Below are 26,604 nucleotides of genomic sequence, written 5' to 3'. Positions count from 1 at the left end.
TCCAAATGAAAAAAATACCGCTTGGTTTTGATAATATGTCACTGTCAATCTACTCATAAGTCAAAACAAAACAATTTGTTGAAGTCAATGAACCGTAACAATTTTGTCGTGATTTCTAATTCTAATTTGTTTGTTGTATAAATTGAATTTTATAATCATGTCTTCCTATTTAGATTACTATTGCAAAAATATTGAAGCGAGCAATGACACCGGAAACTTTATAAAGGGCATCTGTTACACCATGTGTCCTCAAGACGAAGTGAAACTGTATGTTTTATTTATATTCAAATTGGAAATATTAAAATGGAAATTTTATTTATCAATACAATGTCTTCAGGCGAGAACAAAACCATATGGTGCATATATTGGAGGTGTCAGGCCCAGTGAAAAAAATGGTCAAAAGTTACAGTAGATCCGCGGCAGACTCCAATTTGTCCAAACCTCATCTGTTGCGGCCATACAACGTACTGAAAGAGACTGTTGATTATTTGTTGCTAGAGTAAGTAAAATTTAGTAATTCTATATCAAGGATATCACGCATCAAGTTACAAAGTAAAATCAGAAAGCTTTAGATATTTTAAAATAACTATTATATATTATTTATAATTTATATTATTCCTATACTTAGGTATAAACCTACTTATTTATTTATTTTGTTATCATTTTATAATATTTAAATAAAATTTAGGGTATACTTACATTATTTTTCTTAACAATACATAACTGTCACATTTTGGCCACTATACTATAACATTTTGAGTCTAGAAAAAGCTCCTTATGTAATAGCATTTTCTTTGCAGAGTAACCAAACGTTGTGATGTGTCCATGTGCTTAATTTATGACTTTATAAATGACCGACTGAGAGCTGTGAGACAAGACATCACCATTCAAAGATTGCCTCCAGAACAATGTGTCAACTTGCTAGAGCCTATGATTCGATTCTATGTTTATTATGGTTATAGGTAAGTTTATTAAGACTGCAAATGGGGCTTCACCAATGTAATAGGACCTATTAAAAGTAATGTACTTTGTATGTACATACATATGTATGATTTATGATCATACATACACATGTATGAATTATACATATAATCACGGGGGGAAGACAGACCCAATAGCCTTAAAAAGACTGAGAGGCCACATTCAGCTGTTTGGCTTAATGATAGAATTGAGATTCAAATAGTGACAGGTTTTTAGCCTGTCGCCTAAAAGAAGAATCCCAAGTTTATAAGCTTATCTCTTAGTCACCCCCTACAACATCCATGGGAAAGAGATGGAGTGGTCCTATTCTTTTTCTTATTGTTGCCGGCAACCACACGGCAAACCCTTTAAAAGTACTGGACAAATTTTAGTTAAATTGAGCACAAAGATGCACTGGACCTAAGAGTAACAGGCTATTTGGCTACTTTTATCATTAGAAATCCGTTTAGAAGTGAAGCTATATATTCACTGTTATTACCATAATATTTAGAATTTATTTATTTTTTAGGTTATGTGAATACCCGGCTTGTGATTTTGATCCGGTTCTCAATAAGAAATACCTTTTGGAATGTTTAAAATGGTTCCTGAGTTGCTGTGACCACCTGCAAGTTTCCGAAAGCAGCGCGCAGATTAACGAGCTTAGTGGGTTTCTGTCCAAAATGGAACTGAAAGCCAGAAATGGGAAAAACCTGACGTGTGACAGAGCGCTGATGGAAGCTCTGTACATATTGTGTAATTTGGATGATGTTCATCCGTTGTATAGATATTTAAAACTGCCTGCAGATATTAAAAGGTAATAAGACATTGTTACAAAATGCTTCAGTCCTTTGAGTGATATTTACTTCTTTTTCTTCCTATGATTGCCATGAAACAAAATCTATTAATTAATTACTTATAATAAATAACATGAAAAACCAATCACTGTTTAAAGTGTAAGTCTAACATAAATTTTAACTAAATTTGTCTGGGGCTTGACACTTGTGGTTATTTTGGGATAAAAAGTATGCTGTAATTTATTGTTTTCTTTTACCCCTGTTGCTTTTTCATTAAAATCGGCACAGTAGATTCGCATAAAATAGTAACAAACACACAAGCATCCTTACAAACTTGAACATTTGTAATATTAGTAGAAAGATTTCATGGAAATACCTCTCCGTTTTCAGCAACTCAACAATGCAGCTGTCATACAAAATAGCTATGGCACATTTGAAGGGCAATTTCGTGAGAGTTAGCAAGCAAATGAAGAAACTGTGCCCCCTGACATATTGTGCCTTATTCATTCACTTACCAGCTATTCAAAGGTAATTTATTGTTTACCGTGTGGTTCCTGGCAACAATAGAAAAAAAATAGGACCACTCCATCTCTTTCCCATGGATGTGGTAAAAGGACGACAAGGGGTCTTCCCATACTCCTAAGGAGGCGTCGGAGTAAATGGTCAGGGCTTTTGGCTCTCTTCATTGGCTTCTTCGCTGCCTACAGCTGTAGGAAGGTCAAAGGGGTGGCCGTGGCGGCCTGGATCTTCATCTTAATTCTTCTGGGAGTTCCCATCGGCGGCGGCGTCGTCACTGGCCGACGACGTCTGCCGCAAGGCAGCGAGGGGAGGGCTTCACCCGACGGTCCGGAGGGCGGGCGTGGAGCGGCGCGATGCCGCGCAGGTGGCTATGTGATGATGCGTCCGCCCTCTCGAACAAGGCGACTAAGGAATAAGCTTATAAACTTCTTTTAGGCGAGGCGCTAGCAACCTGTCACTATTTGAATCTCAAATCTATCATTAAGCCAAACATGGCCTGTCAGTCTTTTCGGGACTGTCGACTCTGTCTACCCCTAAGGGATAAAAACAACATAATATGTACTTATGCATTTGTGTTATTTTCAAAATATTAATATTATTCAAATATTATAAAAAATTAACTGCTAATATATATTTTTCAGACATGCCCTCCAAGTACTGACAGTCGCCTATAGCAGCAAGCAGTTATCTGTGCCCATAGACATCTTGCGTCGTTGGCTATGGTTTGACAGCTCGGGCGCTGCATCCGATGTTTGCACACACTATGGTTTGAGGGCCAGTGGGGGAGCGGTCCAGTTGTTCAAGGGAGACTTTAAGACTGATATAGTTATTGTGAGTGTACCTATTTGTTATTTTTCCGTCCTGCCTGAGACAACAAGTCCCTTGACAGTGACACACTGTTGTCTCTGACCATAGGCACATTTAAAAATCTAATTTAAATTTATTGTTCTTGTTCCAGCATCAACCGAAGAAGCATCTTCTGCACGATGAGAAATTAAATATGAATGTAGAACATATTTTTACATACTCTAGTTTGTAGTAGTTAACAGATATTTTTTTCATAATCTATCATTAATAAAATTTTAAAATAAGAATATGCCACTGTGATAAATATGTTTAGATAAACATTTAGTTTTTATTATTTTGTTAGGTCTATACAAATAAAGTGACAATATTTTAAGGGCAGATTGGGTTAGAGTGCTACTGAAATATTAAAAAAAATTACAGAGACTAAAACAGATTCAGTCTGATGCTAATGTCTTGTATAAATTTTAATGAAAAATGGTTCAGTAGGAATTACCAAACCTGCCTTAAAATAACTAGGTACACATAATTACCTAATTTACATGCTCAAATAAAATATATTTAGCTAATTAATATGAAACTTTTCCATCTATTTTTGAATAAAACAACATATAATATAAAGAAATCCTTTATTTTTATTTACATAAGAAAATTCTCCTAGTTATGCAATACCTAATTACAACGGACAACAAAATCTATCTAATATCAAATGGTTGCATGGCTCCCGACTCGAAAGTCTAATTCATTGCTGGTCGTAAAATATTCCATCACTCTTGTGACCTTAATATAAAATTTCCACCTTCGTTTTATACAATATACATAACATTATGTAAGATGCTAATTCGTAGCGCAATTTCATGTAATAGATGAGCTTCAATAAATATATAAATAGTGAAATGTGAACTATGAATGAAACAACAAACTAATTCTACAATAACACAAACAAAAGCCTTTGCAAATAAAACTGGGACACGCAACCAGTACAAAATAATCTCTTAGAAAATCCAATTATTGTACAATCAACAACTAAATCGATATTCATTTAAAGTCATTCATAATTAACGCGATCTGATTTTGACGCCGTCTCAGAAATAAATCATAGTCCTTTTAAATTGCTATTGATGCAATAAAAAAGTTTTAAATGAAAGCCTTACGAAAAGTTGTTGACTACACAAAGCATAACAAAGTAATACAAGTTATATCACATGATGGCTGCCTATCTTATCTATATGAGTTTTACAATGTGTGAAACTAAAATGCGATTATCTAATTTTGATACTTACAAGTTGGCAAAACTTGATAATATTAGTAATTAAAAGAAAAATCGTTTTTTTTTGTATAAAATACACGTACTATCCAGGGTCCCTTCAAAAAATCGAAAGCGCAATATTTTAAAATGTGTGAACTGCTCCTTAATATGCGGTATTTTGATCCTTATATCGTTATACGATAAAGTGTCGCGTACACACGGAGTTGCGCTTTCGCTCCGAGGCACCATTAGGGCTGTCACGAAATCGTTCTAGGATTTAAAAAATACATTGGCACAAAAAGCCTAAATCAATTTTCAACTGCGGCTTTAAAGGTTACAAGCAAGTGGAGGTGAAATAAATATTTATCACAGTTTAGTGGTACAAAACGCGTGTATAGGCATAAAGTAGATTCGTAATTTACAAATGGTAACTAAGAGAGGAACTCGCGCTTTTTACACAATTAATTCAAACATTGGTGAAGTCTGGTTTTATTAAAAAAAAAAGGGCGTGTAGATTTGCAAGAAAAGAGTAAACTTTACAATAACAATTTCAATATTAGACATATATTATCACGCCTATTCCCCATCGAGGAAGGTATTAACAGATTAACACATAATTCATATATATTATTGAATTGTTTCTCAATATTTGTACGTTCCTTCATAAATATCACGAGGAATCATGAGAACCCAAAGCTTTGTATACATCAGGCAATAATTTTCACAAGAAATTAAGATTCTGCGTCATTTTGCAATTTCTTATTTATGGATAGTAGCATAAGTTTACCGCCGATACAATACGATAAGTATGTGTGGCGCCCCTGTGGTGTTCATAGGAGCTTTGATTAAAACTGACGGTTCAAATGAACAGTTAAAATTTCATTTGATATTAAATACGTTACGTTTGTTACCCAGATAATACAAAGATCTTTGATTAAAACTGATGGTTCAAATGAACAGTTAAATTTTCATTTGATATTAAAATATGTACTTACGTTACTTTTGTAGCGGGAGCGATAGTTCGACTCGACCGCCACCAAAGACCCAGATAATACAAAGATCTTTGATTAAAACTTGTGGTTCAGATGGACAGTTAAATTTTCATTTGTTATTAAAAAATGCACAACAGATCAATTCCAAGTGATAAAGTCAAACTATATAACAAAGCCACGCACGATTTCATCTAACATGGGTATATAAGCTGATAAATAACTTTACATTATAACAACAACAAAGTTGAATGTACACAGGATTGACGCAAAACGGCCAACACGCAAAACGTTCAGTCGAAAAAAATTAACGCTTACGCATTTTGTCAATAAATGAAATATTTACAAGGCGATTCGCAAATGCGAGTGAGCCTTTCTCAAATAGGAGATCTGATTAAAAAATGTAGTGTGTAACAACATTCACATTTTAGCAATTTTTTGCAATTGCTTACTCGTCATGAGTAAAATTTTGGCGTAAGATGTCTTCGCCTTGTCGAAGCGTGTTACAATAACCAAAAAGTAATCCAAAAAGCATTAATTTGTCTCGTGTGAAAATTTTGTGCAGTGTCCGTTTTGCGTCTATTCCATTAACAGAGGTATATATAAGTATTATCCTTTATACAGTTTGATGCTTGTATGTACAGTGTGCCGCATAGAAAGTTATACCACAAACGTATATTTTATTTCATTAATCTTATGTGCAATAAAGAGTTCACAAACATACCTCTTTCATTTGTTATATACGTTTGGGTTTGCTATACTATTCTATATAGCCCACTGTACAATTTGCCTTCCTACAGGGCGATTGTCATGGCGGTACAGCAGTCGATTGAAACGTGCAAACACCGATATTACCCTTAAACAATATAGGTATGACGTCACGCGCCGCGATACAGCATATCAACAAATTTAGAACTCCATGCTATAGTAAAAATATTCAAATTAATAAATTCGATTACTTGATTCAATCGGGTATAAAAATAAAATAGTAGATTTATTTTTCTTAAGTTTTTGTTATTCCGTCGTAATAATTACTTTGGTACAGTCTAGAGGCTCCTTTAGCTAAACAAGTGAAAGAAAAAAAAAGGGTTTACGAGCACAATAAGATATTTAATTGAATTGAAACAATTTGAAAATCGAAACTCTCCGTCTTAGGTACATACACGAATCATCTGCTCTTATGTATAATATTGAGACCCGGGTTGCCGCAACTAAATTGTCCGTCCATCGCTGGGCGTGACGTGTGACGGTTAAAATTGAGTAAAAAAAACTCGCCTCTGTGCTGTTTCAACCCACTGCTAGCGCGGCGCTAGTTCTACCTCACCGCTGTAACAAAACAAACAATTAGTAGGTATTTAATACATATATAATTCACTGTTTACAATATTCCTCCTAGCATTTGTCCGTATACATCATCATCTCTCTGAAAAGCCGAGTTCATACCGATTCATACCATTGTGGTGAATTCTATAGTACTAAATTGCTTGAGTTCACCACAATATGAGCATAACGTATAATTATACCATTTAAATTAGTTATAACTGATTTAAATGGTATAATTATACGTTGCGTGCGCGTTTATACCTGTATTATTTATAAATACCTTAGTACTAATAAAGCCATAATTAACATAGGTGAACGTGGCCTTTCAGTTTTAAGACTATTGGCTCTGTCTACTCCGCAAGGTATATAGACGTGACTAGGTGTATGTATGTAAACAATTTAGTTCCTGTAATCATTATCTAACCTGCTTACGTTTCCCTGTCAGAAGTTTAATGGGCAGTTATTTTTTTTTAATCATTTACCATATCCGGTCATACACACGCTCCGGATCTTGCCCCGAGGCAAACGTCACGATCTATCACATATCTAAGAAGTCAAAGTGGATCGTGGAAGTAAATTCATAATTTTTGGCACAGTTGTAGCTTTCGTCCAGTATTAAGACATCTGCGTTCACTTCTAAACTCTATGATCTAAATCGCTCGGTGACCATGGATCATCGTAACATAATTCATAACGTCCGAGATAAAATAAACGCGTTTAATACGCGCATTATTTATATAAATAGAAAACATACATACATATAGTCCCTTGTGGGGGAAAATACTGAAGGCCACGCTTAGCTATTTAGCTTAATGATAGAATTGAGATTCAAACAGCGACAGGTTGCTAGCGCATCGCCCAAAAAAAAGAATCCCAAGTTTGTAAGCCCATCCCTTAGTCGCCATTTACGACATCCATGGGAGTAGTCCTACTCTTTTTTGTATTGGTGCCGTGAACCACACTGGAATTGAACTTACTGGAAGTAAATTCAGAGTTTTTGGTTTCACAGTTGTAGGTTTCGTCCAGTATTAAGACATCTGCGTTCACTCTATGGCCTAAATCGCTTGGTGACCACAGATTGTAACATGATTAATAACAACCCGAGATAAAATAAAGGTACGTTGCGTGCGCGTTTAATATATAAATATATATATACGGGACAAATTACACTGATTGAGTTAGCCTCGAAAGAAGTTCGAAACTTGTGTTACGAGATACTAACTCAACGATACTATATTTATATTTAAATTAAATAGCAAAAAAAAAACAAATACTTACCACCGCACAACACCTAGTTGAGCTTCAGGAAGGCGTCATCAAACAGCTCCAACTCGTGGGACAAATAATTGGCCTTGTTCCGCAGCTTCTTGGCCGAGGTGGAGGCTTCGTCCAGCATTTTGATGGCCTCCTTCACTTCGCACAACTCCTCGTCCATCTCGGTCGTAGCCTCGTCCACGAGGCGGCACAGGCGGGCGAACATTGTCGATAGTTCTCTGGAAAAAAGAAAACAAAATTGACGAATGTTCAATGGGGTTCCCGGGTTCGAATCCCGGCCAGGGCATGATGAGAAATGAACTTTTTCTGATTGGCCTGGGTCTTTGATGTTTATCTATACTTACAAGTATTGGTTATAAAATATAGTATCGTTGAGTTGATATCTCGTAACACAAGTCACGAACTTACTTCGAGGCTAATTCAATCTGTGTAATTTTATATTTATTTATTATTTATAGTATAATAAAAATAGCCGTGTCGATCCCGGCACCAATAAAAAAAAAGGAATAGAACCACTCCATTTCGTTTCCATGGAAGTCGTAAAAGGCGACTAAGGGATAAGGTTTATAAACTTGAGATTCTTCTTTTAAGCGATGGGCTAGCAACCTGTCACTATTAGAATCTCAATTCTATCATCAAGCCTAACCGCTGAACGTGGCCTATTAATCTTCTCAAGATTGTTGCCTCTGTCTACCCCGTAAGACGTGATTACATGTATGTATGTATTTTTCAAGATTGTTGATTGTTTTTTTTTATAACATCTATGTATGTATAGAGATAGTATATGTTTCATGTCACAACAAACACATCGCGACCACTCACTGCTGCACTTGGTGGCTGCAGTTGGCGGACGTGAGGTCCACGATGAGCCGCAGCTTCTTGCCGGCGTGCGCCACGTACTGCTTGTGTGTATAGAGATAGTATATGTTTCATGTCACAACAAACACATCGCGACCACTCACTGCTGCACTTGGTGGCTGCAGTTGGCGGACGTGAGGTCCACGATGAGCCGCAGCTTCTTGCCGGCGTGCGCCACGTACTGCTTGTGTGTATAGAGATAGTATATGTTTCATGTCACAACAAACACATCGCGACCACTCACTGCTGCACTTGGTGGCTGCAGTTGGCGGACGTGAGGTCCACGATGAGCCGCAGCTTCTTGCCGGCGTGCGCCACGTACTGCTTGTGTGTATAGAGATAGTATATGTTTCATGTCACAACAAACACATCGCGACCACTCACTGCTGCACTTGGTGGCTGCAGTTGGCGGACGTGAGGTCCACGATGAGCCGCAGCTTCTTGCCGGCGTGCGCCACGTACTGCTTGTGTGTATAGAGATAGTATATGTTTCATGTCACAACAAACACATCGCGACCACTCACTGCTGCACTTGGTGGCTGCAGTTGGCGGACGTGAGGTCCACGATGAGCCGCAGCTTCTTGCCGGCGTGCGCCACGTACTGCTTGTGTGTATAGAGATAGTATATGTTTCATGTCACAACAAACACATCGCGACCACTCACTGCTGCACTTGGTGGCTGCAGTTGGCGGACGTGAGGTCCACGATGAGCCGCAGCTTCTTGCCGGCGTGCGCCACGTACTGCTTGTGTGTATAGAGATAGTATATGTTTCATGTCACAACAAACACATCGCGACCACTCACTGCTGCACTTGGTGGCTGCAGTTGGCGGACGTGAGGTCCACGATGAGCCGCAGCTTCTTGCCGGCGTGCGCCACGTACTGCTTGTGTGTATAGAGATAGTATATGTTTCATGTCACAACAAACACATCGCGACCACTCACTGCTGCACTTGGTGGCTGCAGTTGGCGGACGTGAGGTCCACGATGAGCCGCAGCTTCTTGCCGGCGTGCGCCACGTACTGCTTGTGTGTATAGAGATAGTATATGTTTCATGTCACAACAAACACATCGCGACCACTCACTGCTGCACTTGGTGGCTGCAGTTGGCGGACGTGAGGTCCACGATGAGCCGCAGCTTCTTGCCGGCGTGCGCCACGTACTGCTTGTGTGTATAGAGATAGTATATGTTTCATGTCACAACAAACACATCGCGACCACTCACTGCTGCACTTGGTGGCTGCAGTTGGCGGACGTGAGGTCCACGATGAGCCGCAGCTTCTTGCCGGCGTGCGCCACGTACTGCTTGTGTGTATAGAGATAGTATATGTTTCATGTCACAACAAACACATCGCGACCACTCACTGCTGCACTTGGTGGCTGCAGTTGGCGGACGTGAGGTCCACGATGAGCCGCAGCTTCTTGCCGGCGTGCGCCACGTACTGCTTGTGTGTATAGAGATAGTATATGTTTCATGTCACAACAAACACATCGCGACCACTCACTGCTGCACTTGGTGGCTGCAGTTGGCGGACGTGAGGTCCACGATGAGCCGCAGCTTCTTGCCGGCGTGCGCCACGTACTGCTTGTGTGTATAGAGATAGTATATGTTTCATGTCACAACAAACACATCGCGACCACTCACTGCTGCACTTGGTGGCTGCAGTTGGCGGACGTGAGGTCCACGATGAGCCGCAGCTTCTTGCCGGCGTGCGCCACGTACTGCCGCTTGAAGAGCCGCTCCTGCGCGCGCGCGGTCCACGTGAGCCGCTCGTACGCGTACAGCGCGCCGTACAGCACGCCCGTCACCGCCACTATGCGCCACCCGACCGTTTTTAACAACTGGAACGAAGTTATATATATATATAACATAACATTTTATTGGAACGAGGTTAAATAACTAGCAAACTACATACATACATATAGTCACGTCTATATCCCCTACGGGGTAGACAGAGCCAATAGTCCCGAAAAGACTAAATGGCCACGTTCAGCTGCTCGGCTTAATGATGGAATTGAGATCCAAATAGTGACAGGTTGCTAGCCCATCGCCTGAGATAAAGAATCACAATTTTATAAGCCTACCCCTTAGTCGCCTTTTACGGCATCCATGGGAAAGAGATTGAGTGGTCCTATTCATTTTTGTATTGGTGCCGGGAACCACACGGCAACTAACGAAAGGAATTTATAAGGCAGAGCTGACTGTAAAAGTGGGACAGGGCCGGCCTCGTTGAACTTGATGTCTAGAAAAAAGGAGATGTTAGGAGTGACCGTAATCGTCGAATGTGCATGAAAAGAGTAATGAGTGTGAAAGAAGCGGGAGAGGTCTGTAAGGATCGTTGCGAGACACAATACATAATCTCTGCCTACCTTAAAATGACTAGCAAGACGGTAAAAAGGTATCATACCAGTCCAGACAGCAGTAGCCCGCCCATGGTGCCCTGCGAGGTCAATGCCCCGAGCGCGAACTTGGACACCATGCTCCACTCCTCGGCGCTGAACGGCCCGATACTGGCGCCGTTACTGCGCACCACCTCCATGTTGTTAGCGGGGAGGTTGCTCACTGTTGGGGGAATCTGAACAAAAAAAATATTTGAAATCCCACCGCTGCCACCAAAAATTGTTAGAAAACCTTATAACAATTTCTAAGAAAAATTTTCATAGTCGTTCCAACATTTATCCCGATTGTACACTACTTGAAGAGGAACGAGGTATTTCTATGACTTAAATCTTAAAGAAACTCAAACAATTAAACTTAGCAACAGATAACAGAAGACCTCTTTAGATCATACATTTTACACTAGATAAGTGATTTTTCCTTTAAATTTCTATTTTTCTAATTTTTCCTTTATTCCCATACTAAGATACCAAGAACAACACTCTCTCAGTTGTACACTTTTAAACTTAATAGCCAATTAATACAATTTACCTGTGTATATGTAGGAGGATTCTTCAACGCGATTTTATTTGAATTCTTCCCGTGGAAACGCTGTATGAGCGCCGTGATCCCGTAAGAAAACCTAAAGGAAAGGTCTTCCTGGAAATCAGCACACAAGTTGTCGCAATTGAGCCGGTATAGAACCTCGAAAGGTTGCTGGTGTGGGATGATGCAACTTGCTGCGGCTGCTCGCTTGTGTTGGGGCAGGATGTTGTACATGCGATCTGTAGAGTAGATTGGAGAAATGTTATCTTTATCATTATATTATTTTCGTAAAATTCCCTTTGTTAAAGGAAACTGGAATCCGGATTCTGTAAAATATATTTTGGCTTTTTCTAGATTGGTCCCATAGTAAAATTTGCTCAGTTTTATGTTCGGATTAAATGTCACGTATAAAATTCAGGTAATTCGCAAATCCCACAGTAACTATAGTTTTTATTGGAAGAAAATGTCCTTCACCAGACTATTAATTATATACACGTTCTATTTCAAGAATACTTACTCGTATTAAGTAACCTGTAAAGAGGTAACAAACAAACAAAACTCACTTTCGAATTTATTATATTATTTGTAATTTACCCCTGTTAAAAGTTAAGTACAAAATAAGGCAAGTGTTCAAACTATTTATGACTGAAACTGGCCACTAAGAAAAAAAGAAAAACCAAAATAGAATGTTAAGTCAGAAATTGTTTAAAGAGCCCATTATTATGAAATATTAGTTCATTGTATTTCATACCCTAATTATTGAGCGTAATTTTATTGTCAAACTATCTAAATCAGTTATAGTTATAGTTCAGTGTTATGTTCAAGCAATTGCAGCATTTGTTTATACCATCATAAATTCCCACCGTCAATTTCTCAAAATCAAACCAAGATCAGTTTCATAGAACTTCAGTTTTATTTTCAACTAGAGGCCGCCCGCGACTTCGTCCACATGGAAACCCTATCAATCCCGCGGGAACTCCTGGATAAAAATTAGCCTATATGTTATTCTGGATCTTCAGCTACCCACATACCAAATTACATCTTAACCGTTTCATTAGTTTTAACGTGAAAGAGTAACAAACATCTATACTGTCATCCTGACGTACACAAACTTTCGCATTTATAACATAAGTAGGATAATCAAATCAGTTATGTATACATACATACATACATCAAAATCACGCCTCTTTCCCGGAGGGGTAGGCAAAGACTACCTCTTTCCATTTGCCACGATCTCTGCACACTTCCTTCGCTTCATCCACATTCATAACATCAGTCCCGGGTTCAAATCTCGGCCAGGGCATGATGAGAAAAGAACTTTTTCTGATTGTCGTGGGTCTTGGATGTTTATCTATACCTTTAAGTATTTATTATAAAATATAGTATCGTTGAGTTAGTATCTCGTAACACAAGTTTCGAACTTACTTCGAGGCTAACTCAATCAGTGTAATTTGTCCCGTATATATTTATATTTATTAGTATGATAATCAAATCAATCATGTATCAAACAACGTAGTGTCCCTTCACAAAACCGACCTGCCATCTCCTGCTGCGCCTGGTCCATCTCGTGGCCGATGTCGGCGGAGAGCCGCTGCTTGAGCCGCGAGCCCAGCCCCGCCTCCACGTGGCGGTGCAGCGCGCGCTTGTACTGCTCCAGCGCCGGCCGCTCCGCGCGGAACGGCGCCTCGTGCTCGTCCACCAGCGCCGACAGCCGGCGGATCTCCTGGCTCAGCGTCAGGGACACCTGGCCGAGCACACAGACTGAAGCGCGCATTCCGGTTTTACCACCGATGTTTGTACAACCCTATTTTTGTTTGTAAGGTTGGCAATCCTATTTTTATTCGGAATGTTGGTAACCCTATCACTATGCGTATCGTAATGCGCCGACAGCAGGCGGATCTCCTGGCTCAGCGTCAGGGACACCTGGCCGAACAAACATACTGAAGCGCGCATCCCGGTTTTACCACCGATATTTGTCCAACCCTATTTTATTTGGAAGGTTGGTGACCCTATCACTATGCGTATCGTAATGCGCCGACAGCCGGCGGATCTCCTGGCTCAGCGTCAGGGACACCTGGCCGAGCACACATACTGAAGCGCGCATTCCGGTTTTACCACCGATGTTTGTACAACCCTATTTTTATTCGGAATGTTGGTAACCCTATCACTATGCGTGTCGTAATGCCCCGACAGGCGGCGGATCTCCTGGCTCAGCGTCAGGGACACCTGGCCGAACAAACATACTGAAGCGCGCGTCCCAGGTTTACCACCGATATTTGTCCAACCCTATTTTATTTGGAAGGTTGGTAACCCTATCACTATGCGTATCGTACTGCGCTGACAGCCGGCGGATCTCCTGGCTCAGCGTCAGGGACACCTGGCCGATCAAACATACTGAAGCGCGCGTCCCAGGTTTACCACCGATATTTGTCCAACCCTATTTTATTTGGAAGGTTGGTAACCCTATCACTATGCGTATCGTACTGCGCTGACAGCCGGCGGATCTCCTGGCTCAGCGTCAGGGACACCTGGCCGATCAAACATACTGAAGCGCGCGTCCCGGTTATACCACCGATGTTTGTACAACCCTATTTTTGTTTATTTGGAAGGTTGGTAACCCTATCTGTATGTATCTATCCGTAATGCGCCGACAGGCGGCGGATCACCTGGCTCAGCGTCAGGGACACCTGGCCGAGCACACATACTGAAGCGCGCATTCCGGTTTTACCACCGATGTTTGTACAACCCTATTTTTTTTTGGAAGGTTGGTGACCCTATCACTATGCGTATCGTAATGCGCCGACAGCCGGCGGATCTCCTGGCTCAGCGTCAGGGACACCTGGCCGATCAAACATACTGAAGCGCGCATCCCGGTTTTACCACCGATATTTGTCCAACCCTATTTTTGTTCGTAAGGTTGGTGACCCTATCATTTTTATTAAAATTAAAAAAAAAATAGTATTTTATTATCATGTGTTGGCAATACCGAGTTTGCTTTTTGACCTTTGAGTGAGCCGCGTTTTTTGGTGATTGAAAAAAAAGGGAATTCGAGCTACAAGATGTATTAAGATGTATTATTGTAATTTTAAAGAAAGGACTGAGAAAGGAATTTTGATTGTATAATTTACTAAGTTAACACTATGCTTATGGTAATGCGCACTGCGAATTTTCCTTTAACAGTTGTTGTTCCGTCTCGAACGACCAATGAGAGAGCTTCCCGCGTGCCGCTACTACGTTGTAAGTAATTCATTTGACGTCAACCAATGTTGTGAAACCAAAAGATATGACAATTATTAAGTGATATAAGTTGTCCCATATTAATGAATAATTTTTTTTTAACTAATTTATCTAAACGTCACGAAACGTTAAGAGTCCGTCTGTCCCTTGGAGGACAGGTCAGTCAGTCGGGACAGGTCCTTAAACGTGTTACTGAAACAGTAGCTGTGCCCGCGACTTCGTCCGCGTGGAAAAGTTATTATGGGCATCATCGAAGCCCTCAAGGATGAATAATTTTCCCCGTTTTTTTTTCACATTTTCCATTATTTCTTTGCTCCTTACAGTTGCAGCGTGCTGTTATATAGCCTAAAGCCTTCCTCGATAAATTGTCTATTCGACGCAAAAATATTTTTTTCAATTCGAACCAGTAGTTCCTGAGATAAACGCGTTCAAACAAACAAACAAACTCTTCAGCTTTATAATATTAATATCGACGGCCTCTGTGGCGCAGCGGTAGTACGCTTGTCTGTGACACCGGGGGTCCCGGGTTCGAATCCCGGCCAGGGCATGATGAGAAAAGAACTTTTTCTGATTGGCCTGGGTCTTGGATGTTTATCTATATAAGTATTTATTATAAAAAATAGTATCGCTGAGTTAGTATCTCGTAACACAAGTCTCGAACTTACTTCGAGGCTAACTCAATCAGTGTAATTTATCTCATATATATTATTTATTTATATTATATTTATTAGTATAGATGTTACCTTATGCTCCACGCTCTCCACCATTCTGTTAATCTTCTCCTTCATCTGCCTCGTGATGGTGGTGAGTTGTTCTTCGATGGCGGTCAGCTGTTCGTGTAGGATGCGCTGTTTCTCAACCTTCGCTGTTTTCAGATCGGTCGCCGTGTTGTAAACCTGTGGATTTTGATTTAATTAAAGTGCCGTGTGGTTCCCGGCACCAATAAAAAAAACGTATAGGACCACTCCATCTCTTTCCCATGGATATCTCAAAGTCGACTAAGGGATAGTCTTATAAACTTGACGATTCTTCTTTTAGGCGGTGTACTAGCTACCTGTCACTATTTGAATCTCAATTCTACCATTAAACCAAATAGCTGAACGTGGCCATTCAGTCTTTTGAAGACTGTTAGCTCTGTCCACTCCGCATGTGATATAGACGTGAACATAAGCGGCTAAGCCGAGCAGCTGAACGTGGCCATTCAGTCTTTTGAAGACTATTGTCTCTGTCCACCCCGCATGTTATATAGACGTGAACATAAGCGGCTAAGCCGAGCAGCTGAACGTGGCCAATCAGTCTTTTCGGGACTGTTAGCTCTGTCCACTCCGCATGTGACATAGACGTGAACATAAGCGGCTAAGCCGAGCAGCTGAACGTGGCCATTCAGTCTTTTCGGGACTGTTAGCTCTGTCCACCCCGCATGTGATATAGACGTGATGCATTATTACCCGGTCGAGGGCCGCCATGACGTCGCCGGCGATGTTCTTGCCGCGGCGCGAGTGCTGCGCGAACTTGGTGCAAAATTCTTCTTTTAGGCGATGTGCTAGCTACCTGTCACTATTTGAATCTCAATTCTAACCATTAAGCCAAATAGCTGAACGTGGCCATTCAGTCTTTTCGGGACTATTGGCTCTGTCCACCCCGCATGTGATATAGACGTGATTATATGTATTACTAGCTGTGTACCCGCGACTTCCTCAGCGTACTAGCGGAGTTTGTTACTCTCTCACGCAAAAACTACTGGACAGATTTTGATGAAATTTAGTACATGGGTAGAATATAGCCTAGAATAACACATAGAGTCGTTTTTAACCCGAAATTCTCACGGGAGCGAAGCCCCGGGGCGCAGCTAGTTACTTGCTATAGAGATCATATTCACCCCCCCATTTGAGTATTTTGGTAGTCGATTTTTGAAAAAAAAAACGTAGCCTATGTTTGAACGCGGGTTTTAAACTATATACATACCAAATTTCATCAAAATCGGTTCAGTGGTTCGGCCGTGAAAGAGGAACAGACAGACAGACAGACTTTCGCATTTATAATATTAGTGTAGATTACCCGGTCGAGGGCCGCCATGACGTCGCCGGCGATGTTCTTGCCGCGGCGCGAGTGCTGCGCGAACTTGGTGCGCACGGCCGACTGGCTGATGCACTCCTCGAACTTGCGCTCGAAGTCCACGAACTCGAAGTAGCGCACCTGGTGCCCGTCCGCCAGGATCGGTGCTGGCATGATAGATACAACGTCATAAATAATGATAAACATGTGCGGCCCGAGCTTGACATAATGGCCTCTTAAATGCTTATGTATTTTTGACATGATAATTTGTACAGTAGGTATGTAGGTACATATTTATTTTATTTGACGAAATATTCGTATTGACATAATTAGTTGTACATTCATTCATGTTTTTTAATGTAGACAATGTGCATTCGTCCACGATTTAGATTTAAGAGATCTATATTTGTAAATTGACGTCCGATGAAAATGCTGCAGTGTAGTTTATTCCGCCGCTTCTTCTACACATGCGCTTTGGAAGCGGTAGTAGTTATAATTAGATTTAAGTTATCAATAACTTGTATCCAATTTTGAAAATAAATCTATTCTATTCTAAACATAAGTAAGCTATGACAAAAAAAAAAACGCTACGCTGACAAGATGGAACCTGTCTACCCGTCTGAGAAAGAGGTGTGATGATGTGTTTTACGCTGACAAGATGGATGAAATCTATCCCTTAGTCGCCTTTTACGACATCCATGGGAAAGATGTGGGAGTGGTCTTATTCTTTTTTTCTATTGGTTCCAGGAACCACACGGCACCAATAGAAAAAATGTTATATCAATGTATTATAAGATTATATATATATATATATATATGTATATTATTATTATTAGTGGAAAGAGGTAGTCTCTGCCTACCCCTCCGGGAAAGAGGCGTGATTTTATGTATGTATTATATTATTATGTATCATGCTTTGGGCACTCACAGGACACGGGTTTCTCCCTCTCCCGCATGCGCGTGAGCAGCGCCTCCTTGGCGGAGATGAAGAAGATGCGCTCCTCGGCCTCCTTGGGCGAGCACACGCGCAGCTCCCGCGACAGGAAGTCCACGCAGCGGTTGGCGTGCTGGCTGCGGACCTGATGGAGCGACACACACTTTAAACTTACCTATACAGGGTGACTTTTAATTCAACTGCATAAATTTAACTGTTAAGTGTACTCATCTAAAGGATATTAAAAAACGTTAAAAGAAAAATATCGGTTCATATTTCAGAAAGTACGAAAACAAAATAAAAGTTTAAAAATCCACGATCCTAAATAGGTCATGGGTCATTCTACTTTTTAGTGCAGGTTTTCGGCGCTGATAAAAGTAGGTTTCAAAAATTTTATGATTAAAGATAAATGAAGTAATTTTACTGCATTTATGCGTAATTATACATACACAATTACAATTAACTGCCAGCAGCGAATTTTACACATATTTTATTCAGATAATAAGGGTTTTGTCGGCCAAGGTAAGAAAATCATACCACTTTGTTACCAATCAAAATATTTTTATTGAGTACTTTTAGTCACTCATTACAAAGAAACAATTAACAAAACGTATTTTAGAAACCTATATCTTTCTCTTTCATAACTAAAATTAGATATTATTTTTTATTCAGTCTGATAAATCACATTTAAAAGACAACTGTGTTACTATTGTGCACTTTTGTCTACAATAATTTGACATAAAATGTATATTATGTCTGCAAATATCTTAGTAACGTATTTAACATTTATAATATATATATATATCTTAGTTTTCATATACCATTAATGTAATTTATAAGCTAATTGTACAACTCAAGTTGAAAAACCTTTACTTAGAATTAGGGACACAATGGTAACACAGTTGTTCAAGTTACTTGTTTTCGTCAATTCTTCGCAGAGGCAGAAGCTGATGTAGATGACGTCACCGTTGACGTTGATCGTTCCAGAGCCATACATGATTGCAATAGTGATTGTCTAGGCATCTGTTCTTGAGCGTTTTCTTGAGCATTCTGGCGTGAAGGCAATGGAGATAGACATAGAGGTGTACACAACCTACGAGAATCTGGTATCGGATAATTTTCAGGAATATTGGGTGCATTTTGTCCTGTGGGTGATGTGTTCTCACGAGGTACAACGGGTTGAGGTGTCAATTCAGGAGTATATCTTATAATAGATTCCAGGGCGCGAATACGGTCCCTTCTTTTACTGTTGGCGACCCGCCATTTTTTTTTATTTGGCGATGTTCACGTGACGATAAGTCTTTGACGAGGCGTTTCGTTTTGTGGTACCTTTCCAAAGCTTTTTTTCTTGCTTCCTCTTCTTTAACAGGGTCTAATTTTAGTTTGTTTCGGTACCGACGTTGTTTTTCGGCTGGTGTTAGCGGCATGATGTTCTGTTAAAGATAAAAAGATCACATAATTTTACCTTTAGTAATAATAGTAAGTCAGTAAATAAATGTAAAATTGGTAATTTACAAACGTAGGGGTCCGGTACGAACAAATAAAGTTAAATCAAATTGGAAAGTATCATTAGCAGAGTATATTTACAACTGTTACCTTCTTTACTACTGGGTTACCACAATGGAGTAACAAAGTGGACCAGTAACACAGTTGTAAAATTACATGATCTTATCTAATATTTACGAAACAATGAAGTAATTTCCAAATCACACAATAAAATACAACTAAGTGACATAAATACTATGTCTCAATGTTTAAAACATAACGTAAAAGTTCAGAAACTTACCTTTTTGCCGGGTAACAAAGTGCACACCGAATAAACACACGCGTCGTGATTCTCAACATGGCAGTGACTAAAATGGCGTCGCGCGGCCTTTCCCCCTTTCCCCCCCACCCTGTTCTTCTCATGCACATCCTACCGATCGAGCACGCGACCAGCAGTGCTCTGCGACTACAACGGTATTTTAAAAAGCGGTAACATAGTTGTACTGTATTTATCTTGTTCTATAGGGACAAAATCCAATTATTTATTTAAAAAAAAACTAAACCTATTAAAAGTATATGATAAAAACGAAATAAATGCCCACAAATTAAGTAACCTTACCAATTTTTTGAAGCAGGACTCCACTCTAAGAAACATACTTTTTTTGGTTAGGTAGTCCGCGTACATTAGACCGGGGACACTTTGCAACACTATGGAAAACAACTACGTTACCGTAACACTCCACTTTGTTACCATAAATAACCTAAAATAGGTAAAATATTCAAATGTAAATGTTTATTGAAATTAAGGTAATAATGCGGCAGTTTTGCGTGTCTCGCAAATTCCTTTTATTTTTTTAGTAAAATGGCAGATCCAGATATTTTTGGCCGGGGGGACACAAAAACCTGCATTAAAAAGTAGAATGACCCTCATATCACCCCGGCCGGCGGAAAAGCGACGCGTAAGATTCAGAGGTCAACGACACAATTCATTCAGCTGAGCGATCTCGACAACTCTGTACTTTACTTGATCTTGATACTAGAAAAATTATTTATTTTTCAGACATTTATTTACATGTTTAGTTTTAGTTTCTTTTTGTAGTATTGGTCTTTAATAAAGCGTGTGACGTAGTTTTTGAGGATTTTTAAATGTGAAAATGATGACGTTTAATTTAAATAAAAATAGGCTCAAAAGGCTCAGAAGCATGGGTATAGTCTATGTTTAAAAGGATGCAGTTGTTTTAAATGTCACTCTGTATAAATATTTCTTATTACATATCAAACTTCCATATGCCAACCAATATCTTTATTTACGTTCTTTAAATACTCATACCACATTGATACTTACTTTACAAGTACTTATTAATTGATTAACTACCTATATGAATATTTACCTGATCCAAATACTCAGGTTCTGACGCCGAAGCGTCCCATCGATTGTTCAGTATGAATATATTCGGTTGCGATATCTTCGTCGATACTTTGTGAAAGAAATTTTTCTCCTGAAAAAAAAATATACACGTTTTCAAGGAGCTTTTCTTTTTATTTAAGTCAACATTTACATGTTTTTGTAATAAACAAATCGGTAAGGTGCGCACCTTACCGATTCGATCGAGTTAAAATGCGTGTGGCGTAAAAAGGCACAGGTTCGAATCCCACTCGAGTCATGTACCAATGGCAATTTTCGAAGTTACGTACATTAGCTTGAATACTAACCGATGCAATAACGGTGAGGTGAAACATCGTGAGAAAACTTGCACATTCAGGCAACTGGATGTGTAATCAAGACCGATCCTATACGGGTCCGGTTCCCCAGGCCCCCTGCAAAGGTTGCGGAGGTCAAATGGTAGTCGTTTCGTGTAAAAACCTGACCCATCCAATCCAGGATCCATGATTACAAAGGTTTACCCCCGGCTCCTATTCAGAGGGATGAAGATGCGACCGCCCCAATCCAGGATCTATGATCAAAGACATACACAATGCGCTCTTGTCCAAGCTGCCGTGGTATAACTAAAATGCCATTACTGACATCAGGATTTTCACCTTTTTTACCAGTAGAATAAACAAAAAAAACAATCTCTTTCGATCTGTATATACGACATTTAGGTACCTTTAAGTCACAAATAGGCGTTCTCATTGATGAATGGGGCATCAGTTTAAATTTTTACCGCATTTTTGACGTTTTACTTAAAACAGGGGTTTGGACAGATAACGGCATTTTAGTTATACCAGGGCAGCAAGGTGAGGATGCGAGCGAGACCGCACTGACCGTGACCATGAGCGTGGACTCGGCGTTGGCCACCAGCACGAACACGTCCGCGTCGAGGCAGTGCTGGTCGATCCACGTGTCCAGGTTGGGCGTGACGTCCACGCCGGGGCTGTCCACCAGCACCACGTCGTCGCGCAGCAGCGCGCACAGCTCGCGCGGCCAGTACACGTGCACCAGCGAGCACTCCTGCAGCCGCGACGCGCACAGCGCGTGCCCCAGCTGGCTCACCGACTGCGGGGGGGACATTCCTTTAGCCCTTCATTGCATGATTTTTCCAATTATTTTTTTTTAATAAATCAGCTTGATGCAATTAATGCTCTAGATTAAAGGAAAAATATTAAAAAAAAAATCCTAGTATAAATAAGAATTTGAATTGTTTAAAAAACAGTGATGAAAATTTACATCATTATGCATTGTTACATATTATTATATAGCTCAGTACTAAATAAGTCAAAAGATATTGTTTACTTATTCTCCTTAACTCCACATTGATTACACGAAATTGTGGAATAGCCTTTACATTTGGGAAATTAACACCGAAGTGACCTTTCTTTTTTTTTATTATAATTCTTCTTCTAATAGACTGGTACTAGGGTTTTGTTGTACGCAATAGTCATTTATAAAGTTGCCAGCAACAACAGATTTAAAGTTAACAGTTTTTGAATACCTTTTTTTCTTCACTAAATGTTATGATTAAAATTTCCATCATCATGCAAAGAAAGGTTAGACCCGAAACACTGGCAGGCCACATTCAGCCGTTTGGCTTGATGACACCATTGAAATTCAAACAGTGACAATTTTTTTTTCAAATACCTACTAAACTTTATTGTAAAACATGTGTGGTTCCCGGCACCAATACAAAAAAGAATAGGACCACTCCATCTCTTTCTCATGGATGTCGTAAAAGGCGACTTAAGGGATAGGCTTACAAACTTGAGATTCTTTTTTAGGCGTTGGATTAGCAACCTGTCACTATTTGAATCTCAATTCTATCATTAAGCCATTTGGCTTTTGAATGTGGCCATTCAGTCTTTTCAAGACTGTTGACTCTGTCTACCCCGCAAGGGATATAGACGTGACCATATGTATGTATTGTAAAACATAGGTAAGTAGTACAGATCTATTAGTCTTTATAGTATCACTGTGTTTTATCCTGGAGAGGATGTAAATGACAGGTTGCTAGCCCACCGCCTTAATGTAGAATCCCAAGTTTATAAGCCATATATATAAGCTATGTATTTCCAATAAGCCAAAAATTTATTACCTCTCCAAGCCTTGCTAATTTGGTATATATTGTATTTACTTTATGTAAGTTTATTTTTTTTTGTATTTATATATTTATTTTATTATATTTTATTTATGTATTTGTTTATGTATGTCTATTATTAGTTGTGTGAGTGGAGTACACGCCTGTCACCCTTTCCATCACATCTCCTGTCTCGGGTCTACTGGAAGAGATTTCTTTTGAAATAAGCAGAACCTTTGTAATTTTGTTTCTTGTGTTTATCAGTATCGATGTTTTCTGTGTACATAAATTAGTAAATAAATAATAAATAAATAAGCCATCTTGACGGCCTGTGGCGCAGCAGTAATACGCTTGTCTGTGACACCGGAGGTCCCGGGATCAAATCCCGGCCAGGGCATGATGAGAAAAGAACTTTTTCTGATTGGCCTGGGTCTTGTATGTTTATCTATATATGTAGTATCATTGAGTTAGTATCTTGCAACACAAGTCTCGAACTTACTTCGAGGCTAACTCAATACCTATGTGTAATTTATCTTACATATATTTATCTTTCTAAAGAAAAAGAACACAAACTATCTCAATACAATACCTGCACATTGAGCTTCTCCTCCGACCCTTCGGTACGCAGGAACGCCTCGTCCGTGTCCGAACCTTCCACCTGCAGGAAGCAGTTGGTGGTGTGCCCGATGCCGCTCGGGAGAATCTTGTCGTGTAACATCGCATTTATAACTGTGCTTTTACCGTTGCTCGTCCTGAAATGTCATTATTTTTATTCTATTATCAATATAATTTCAAAGTCAAATAGAAGTGGAAAGATGTAGTCTCTTTCTACCCGAAAAGACATGATTTTCATATGTATGTATTTATGTATATGTTAAGTAAAATTGTGATTTTTGTTTAGTTTCTACGTCATGGCTAACAGCAATTTTTATAGACAGTGAGAGAGAGTATGTAGTATAGTAAAATTGGTAAGTTTTTACAACACTTAAACATTTTTTTATTAATTTGGCATATGCAGGTAGCTAAAAACCAATAATTCGAAAAAATATTAATTGAACACCTTTTTAATAGATACTGTACTGTACATACACCCAACTATCATTATTTCTCATTTTACCCCTTGAACTAAGAACACCTTTAAAAGTTTTCCGGAACCTTTCTTGTCAAGGCAGCATCACCAAAGTTTTATTATTTTTCATATTACTTTCAATAAAAGAATCATAATTTTTCCAATAAGATCATAAACTCAGGAGATTTTTCGTCGCATACATAAAGAGAAATAAATACAGTCAAATTGAGAACCTCCTCCTTTCTTTAAGTCGCTTAAAAAGAGTACAAAATATATTTCCCAACCCTTCAAACATTTACACAACAAGTTTTTTAGTTTTTCTTTCAGCTCAAACAACTTCTTAAATTTTTTGTAATAAATTTACAATGACTGACCTGCCAAAGAACGCTACTTTCATGTGATCCCTCTTGAGAACCTCCCGTATCGCTTGCACTTTGTTAACATAGGCCTCCACGGTGGCGACATCTTGCGGCGACGCGATACCTTTCTCGCCGGAGACCGCTGAAAACATGAACATGTATGTGCGGTCATTACTTAACAAAAAGTATTTTAATCTAACTTCATTAAATGCCGTGTGGTTCTGGCCACCATTATGAATAAGAATAGCAAAACTCCATCTCGTTCCTATGGATGTCGTAAAAGGTGACTTAGGGATAGGCTTATAAATTTGAGATTTTTTTTAGGCGATGGGCTAGCAATTTATTTAGCAAGCTTTTTGATTCTTTTTGAATGTCTATTCTATCATTAAGCCGAACAGCTGACCATGGCATTAAGTCTTTTACGACTGCTGGCTATCCATATCCATAATAATATATCCATAATTTTTCAAAATCAAAGGAAAGTTTAAACCAAAATTGTGGTTCCTATTGTGATAATTTCAAACATACTAATGTAGACAATAAGCCACTATTTAACAAGTATGTATTATACATTCCAGTTTGTGATTAGGCAACAGTGAGACAAGGTCAATAAAATATAATTAGGGGCACTTCAACTGACAGAGTTATAACAGTGTGGTGTTTTGTTACCCCTAAATGTAAATGTTTCATATAATATATGTAAATGATTATATTTTTGTTTGTTTGTTTGTAAAAAAGTAACTCAAAACAACTGTACCGATTTTGATGCTATTTGGCACAGAAAAAGAGAAACATGGGCTCCATATGTTCAGGAAATAACAAATAACAAATTAAAACAAAGTTGATAAATAAATTCTGACATTGAACTAGTAAAATTGATACTGAATTTGTTACAGTGTTACAGTATAAGATCAATCATTACCTACAGCAACTTTGTATCTATTTATCTTATCTGATATTATTAGTAAGTGAGAAAACTGGGATATATGTATGACAACAACATATATATTCAACCTATCATTGATAATGTTCAAATTAAAATTATCAAATAGGACAAATGGTTTATTGTTTTTTCTTATTTTTAATTGAGTCTAAGGATATTAGCCTCAGTTGATATAAAAAGAATAGACTCACCATGCATGTAGGTGACTGCATCTTTGACATAGTCATCAATTTCCACAAATATATCATTGATCTTCTTCTTGGCTCTCACAAATATCTGCAGCGGGGAGTCCACGTTTGACATGTTCATGCGGATGGATCCGTTGTTGAGCGTCGCAACATTGTGGGGCCCGTCGCCAGCCATCATGGATATAGTGCGATTAACATATGCAGCCATACGGGAAGGAAAGATGCACGGTTGTCGTTAGCAGAACCTTATGCCGGACAATGCCAACAATATAGTCAAAGTATCACTTTTACAGTTAAAACACAACATGCAGGGTACTGCAAAAAAAACATAACAGGCATAAACAAGTGCAGCCATTTAACGCCATATAGTGCAGCAATGTGAAAGCTATATCTGCATAATTATGATAATTCAACTTCAGTTCATTACACATGGGTAACTTTCAAGTAAAAACTGCCGTAAGTTGGTCCAGCTTTGTCGGCGGACACCATTCTCTCACGCCTTGAACTGTCAACATTGGACCATTCAGGGAGACATCATTTTGGCAAAAAATATTATTTATAATATATAAATCGAGAGGTTATGTCTATAACCAGAGTTGTGAGGAAAATAAAAGTTTACATCAACGGATTAAAAGAAAAAGAAGGCGGAAAAGCTAAAATATACATAAAAAGCAAACTACATTAACAAAAAAATGCACCTTATCATCTCGTTGCATCATCGTATTCAATGCGCATCACTGCAGCCCGAGCCGCGTGTAAATTTGTAAACAGTTTAGTGGTATTTAAGGTTTATAAAGAGAGAAAATTGTAAGGTAAAATGCATGAGACGTAAAACAACTGACAGCCGCTAAATATAAAGTCAGAATTGATTTGCTCACTAAGTTCGTAATAAATAATCACGGGTGAACGATAAGATTTTCCACATGAAGCTTGCCTTACCTGAGCTTTATAGAATCATTTTGCACATTTTAGCTATTTGTTTAAAATTTAAACGGCAGGAATTATGTACCAATAATTTTTTTCATAATTTTTTGCTTCTGCCCTGTCTGTTTTTTTTTTCTTTTTAGTTTTTCTCACAGCCTGACTTATTATTTTATTTTGTTCTCGATGTCAGTGACATGAATAAGTG

At 39.0% G+C, this 26,604-nt stretch overlaps 2 protein-coding genes across 3 annotated transcripts; one reads left to right on the top strand and one right to left on the bottom strand.

Annotated features, from left to right (window-relative positions):
- Nucleotides 1-79: 79 nt before the first annotated feature.
- LOC106142287 (germinal-center associated nuclear protein) lies at nucleotides 80-3,702 on the top strand. Its single transcript, XM_013343999.2, has 7 exons — nucleotides 80-267; nucleotides 338-499; nucleotides 801-962; nucleotides 1,490-1,774; nucleotides 2,145-2,282; nucleotides 2,915-3,104; nucleotides 3,232-3,702. Exons 1-7 carry the CDS (start codon nucleotides 158-160, stop codon nucleotides 3,310-3,312), a joined length of 1,128 nt encoding a protein of 375 aa, XP_013199453.1. The 5' UTR covers nucleotides 80-157; the 3' UTR covers nucleotides 3,313-3,702.
- Nucleotides 3,690-26,604, bottom strand: LOC106142288 (transmembrane GTPase Marf). Of its 2 annotated transcripts, none has more exons than XM_060954776.1 (15): nucleotides 26,415-26,604; nucleotides 25,479-25,790; nucleotides 24,360-24,486; nucleotides 23,506-23,668; nucleotides 21,671-21,901; nucleotides 20,796-20,903; nucleotides 17,914-18,064; nucleotides 16,989-17,152; nucleotides 15,674-15,826; nucleotides 13,230-13,437; nucleotides 11,700-11,932; nucleotides 11,179-11,346; nucleotides 10,416-10,612; nucleotides 7,917-8,131; nucleotides 3,690-6,641 (listed from the first exon to the last, which is right to left on the bottom strand). In XM_060954776.1, the coding sequence occupies exons 2-14, from the start codon at nucleotides 25,681-25,683 to the stop codon at nucleotides 7,930-7,932; spliced, it is 2,310 nt and encodes a 769-aa protein (XP_060810759.1). In that variant the 5' UTR covers nucleotides 25,684-25,790; nucleotides 26,415-26,604; the 3' UTR covers nucleotides 3,690-6,641; nucleotides 7,917-7,929. The 2 variants fall into 2 exon arrangements, with proteins under 2 accessions (XP_060810759.1, XP_060810760.1); XM_060954777.1 differs by lacking the exon at nucleotides 26,415-26,604 and adding an exon at nucleotides 26,174-26,401.

This window comes from Amyelois transitella, chromosome 5, assembly GCF_032362555.1.
Source record: "Amyelois transitella isolate CPQ chromosome 5, ilAmyTran1.1, whole genome shotgun sequence".
NCBI lineage: Eukaryota > Metazoa > Arthropoda > Insecta > Lepidoptera > Pyralidae > Amyelois > Amyelois transitella.
Note: the sequence above shows the minus strand (reverse complement) of the source record. Positions and strands in the feature narration are given on the sequence as shown.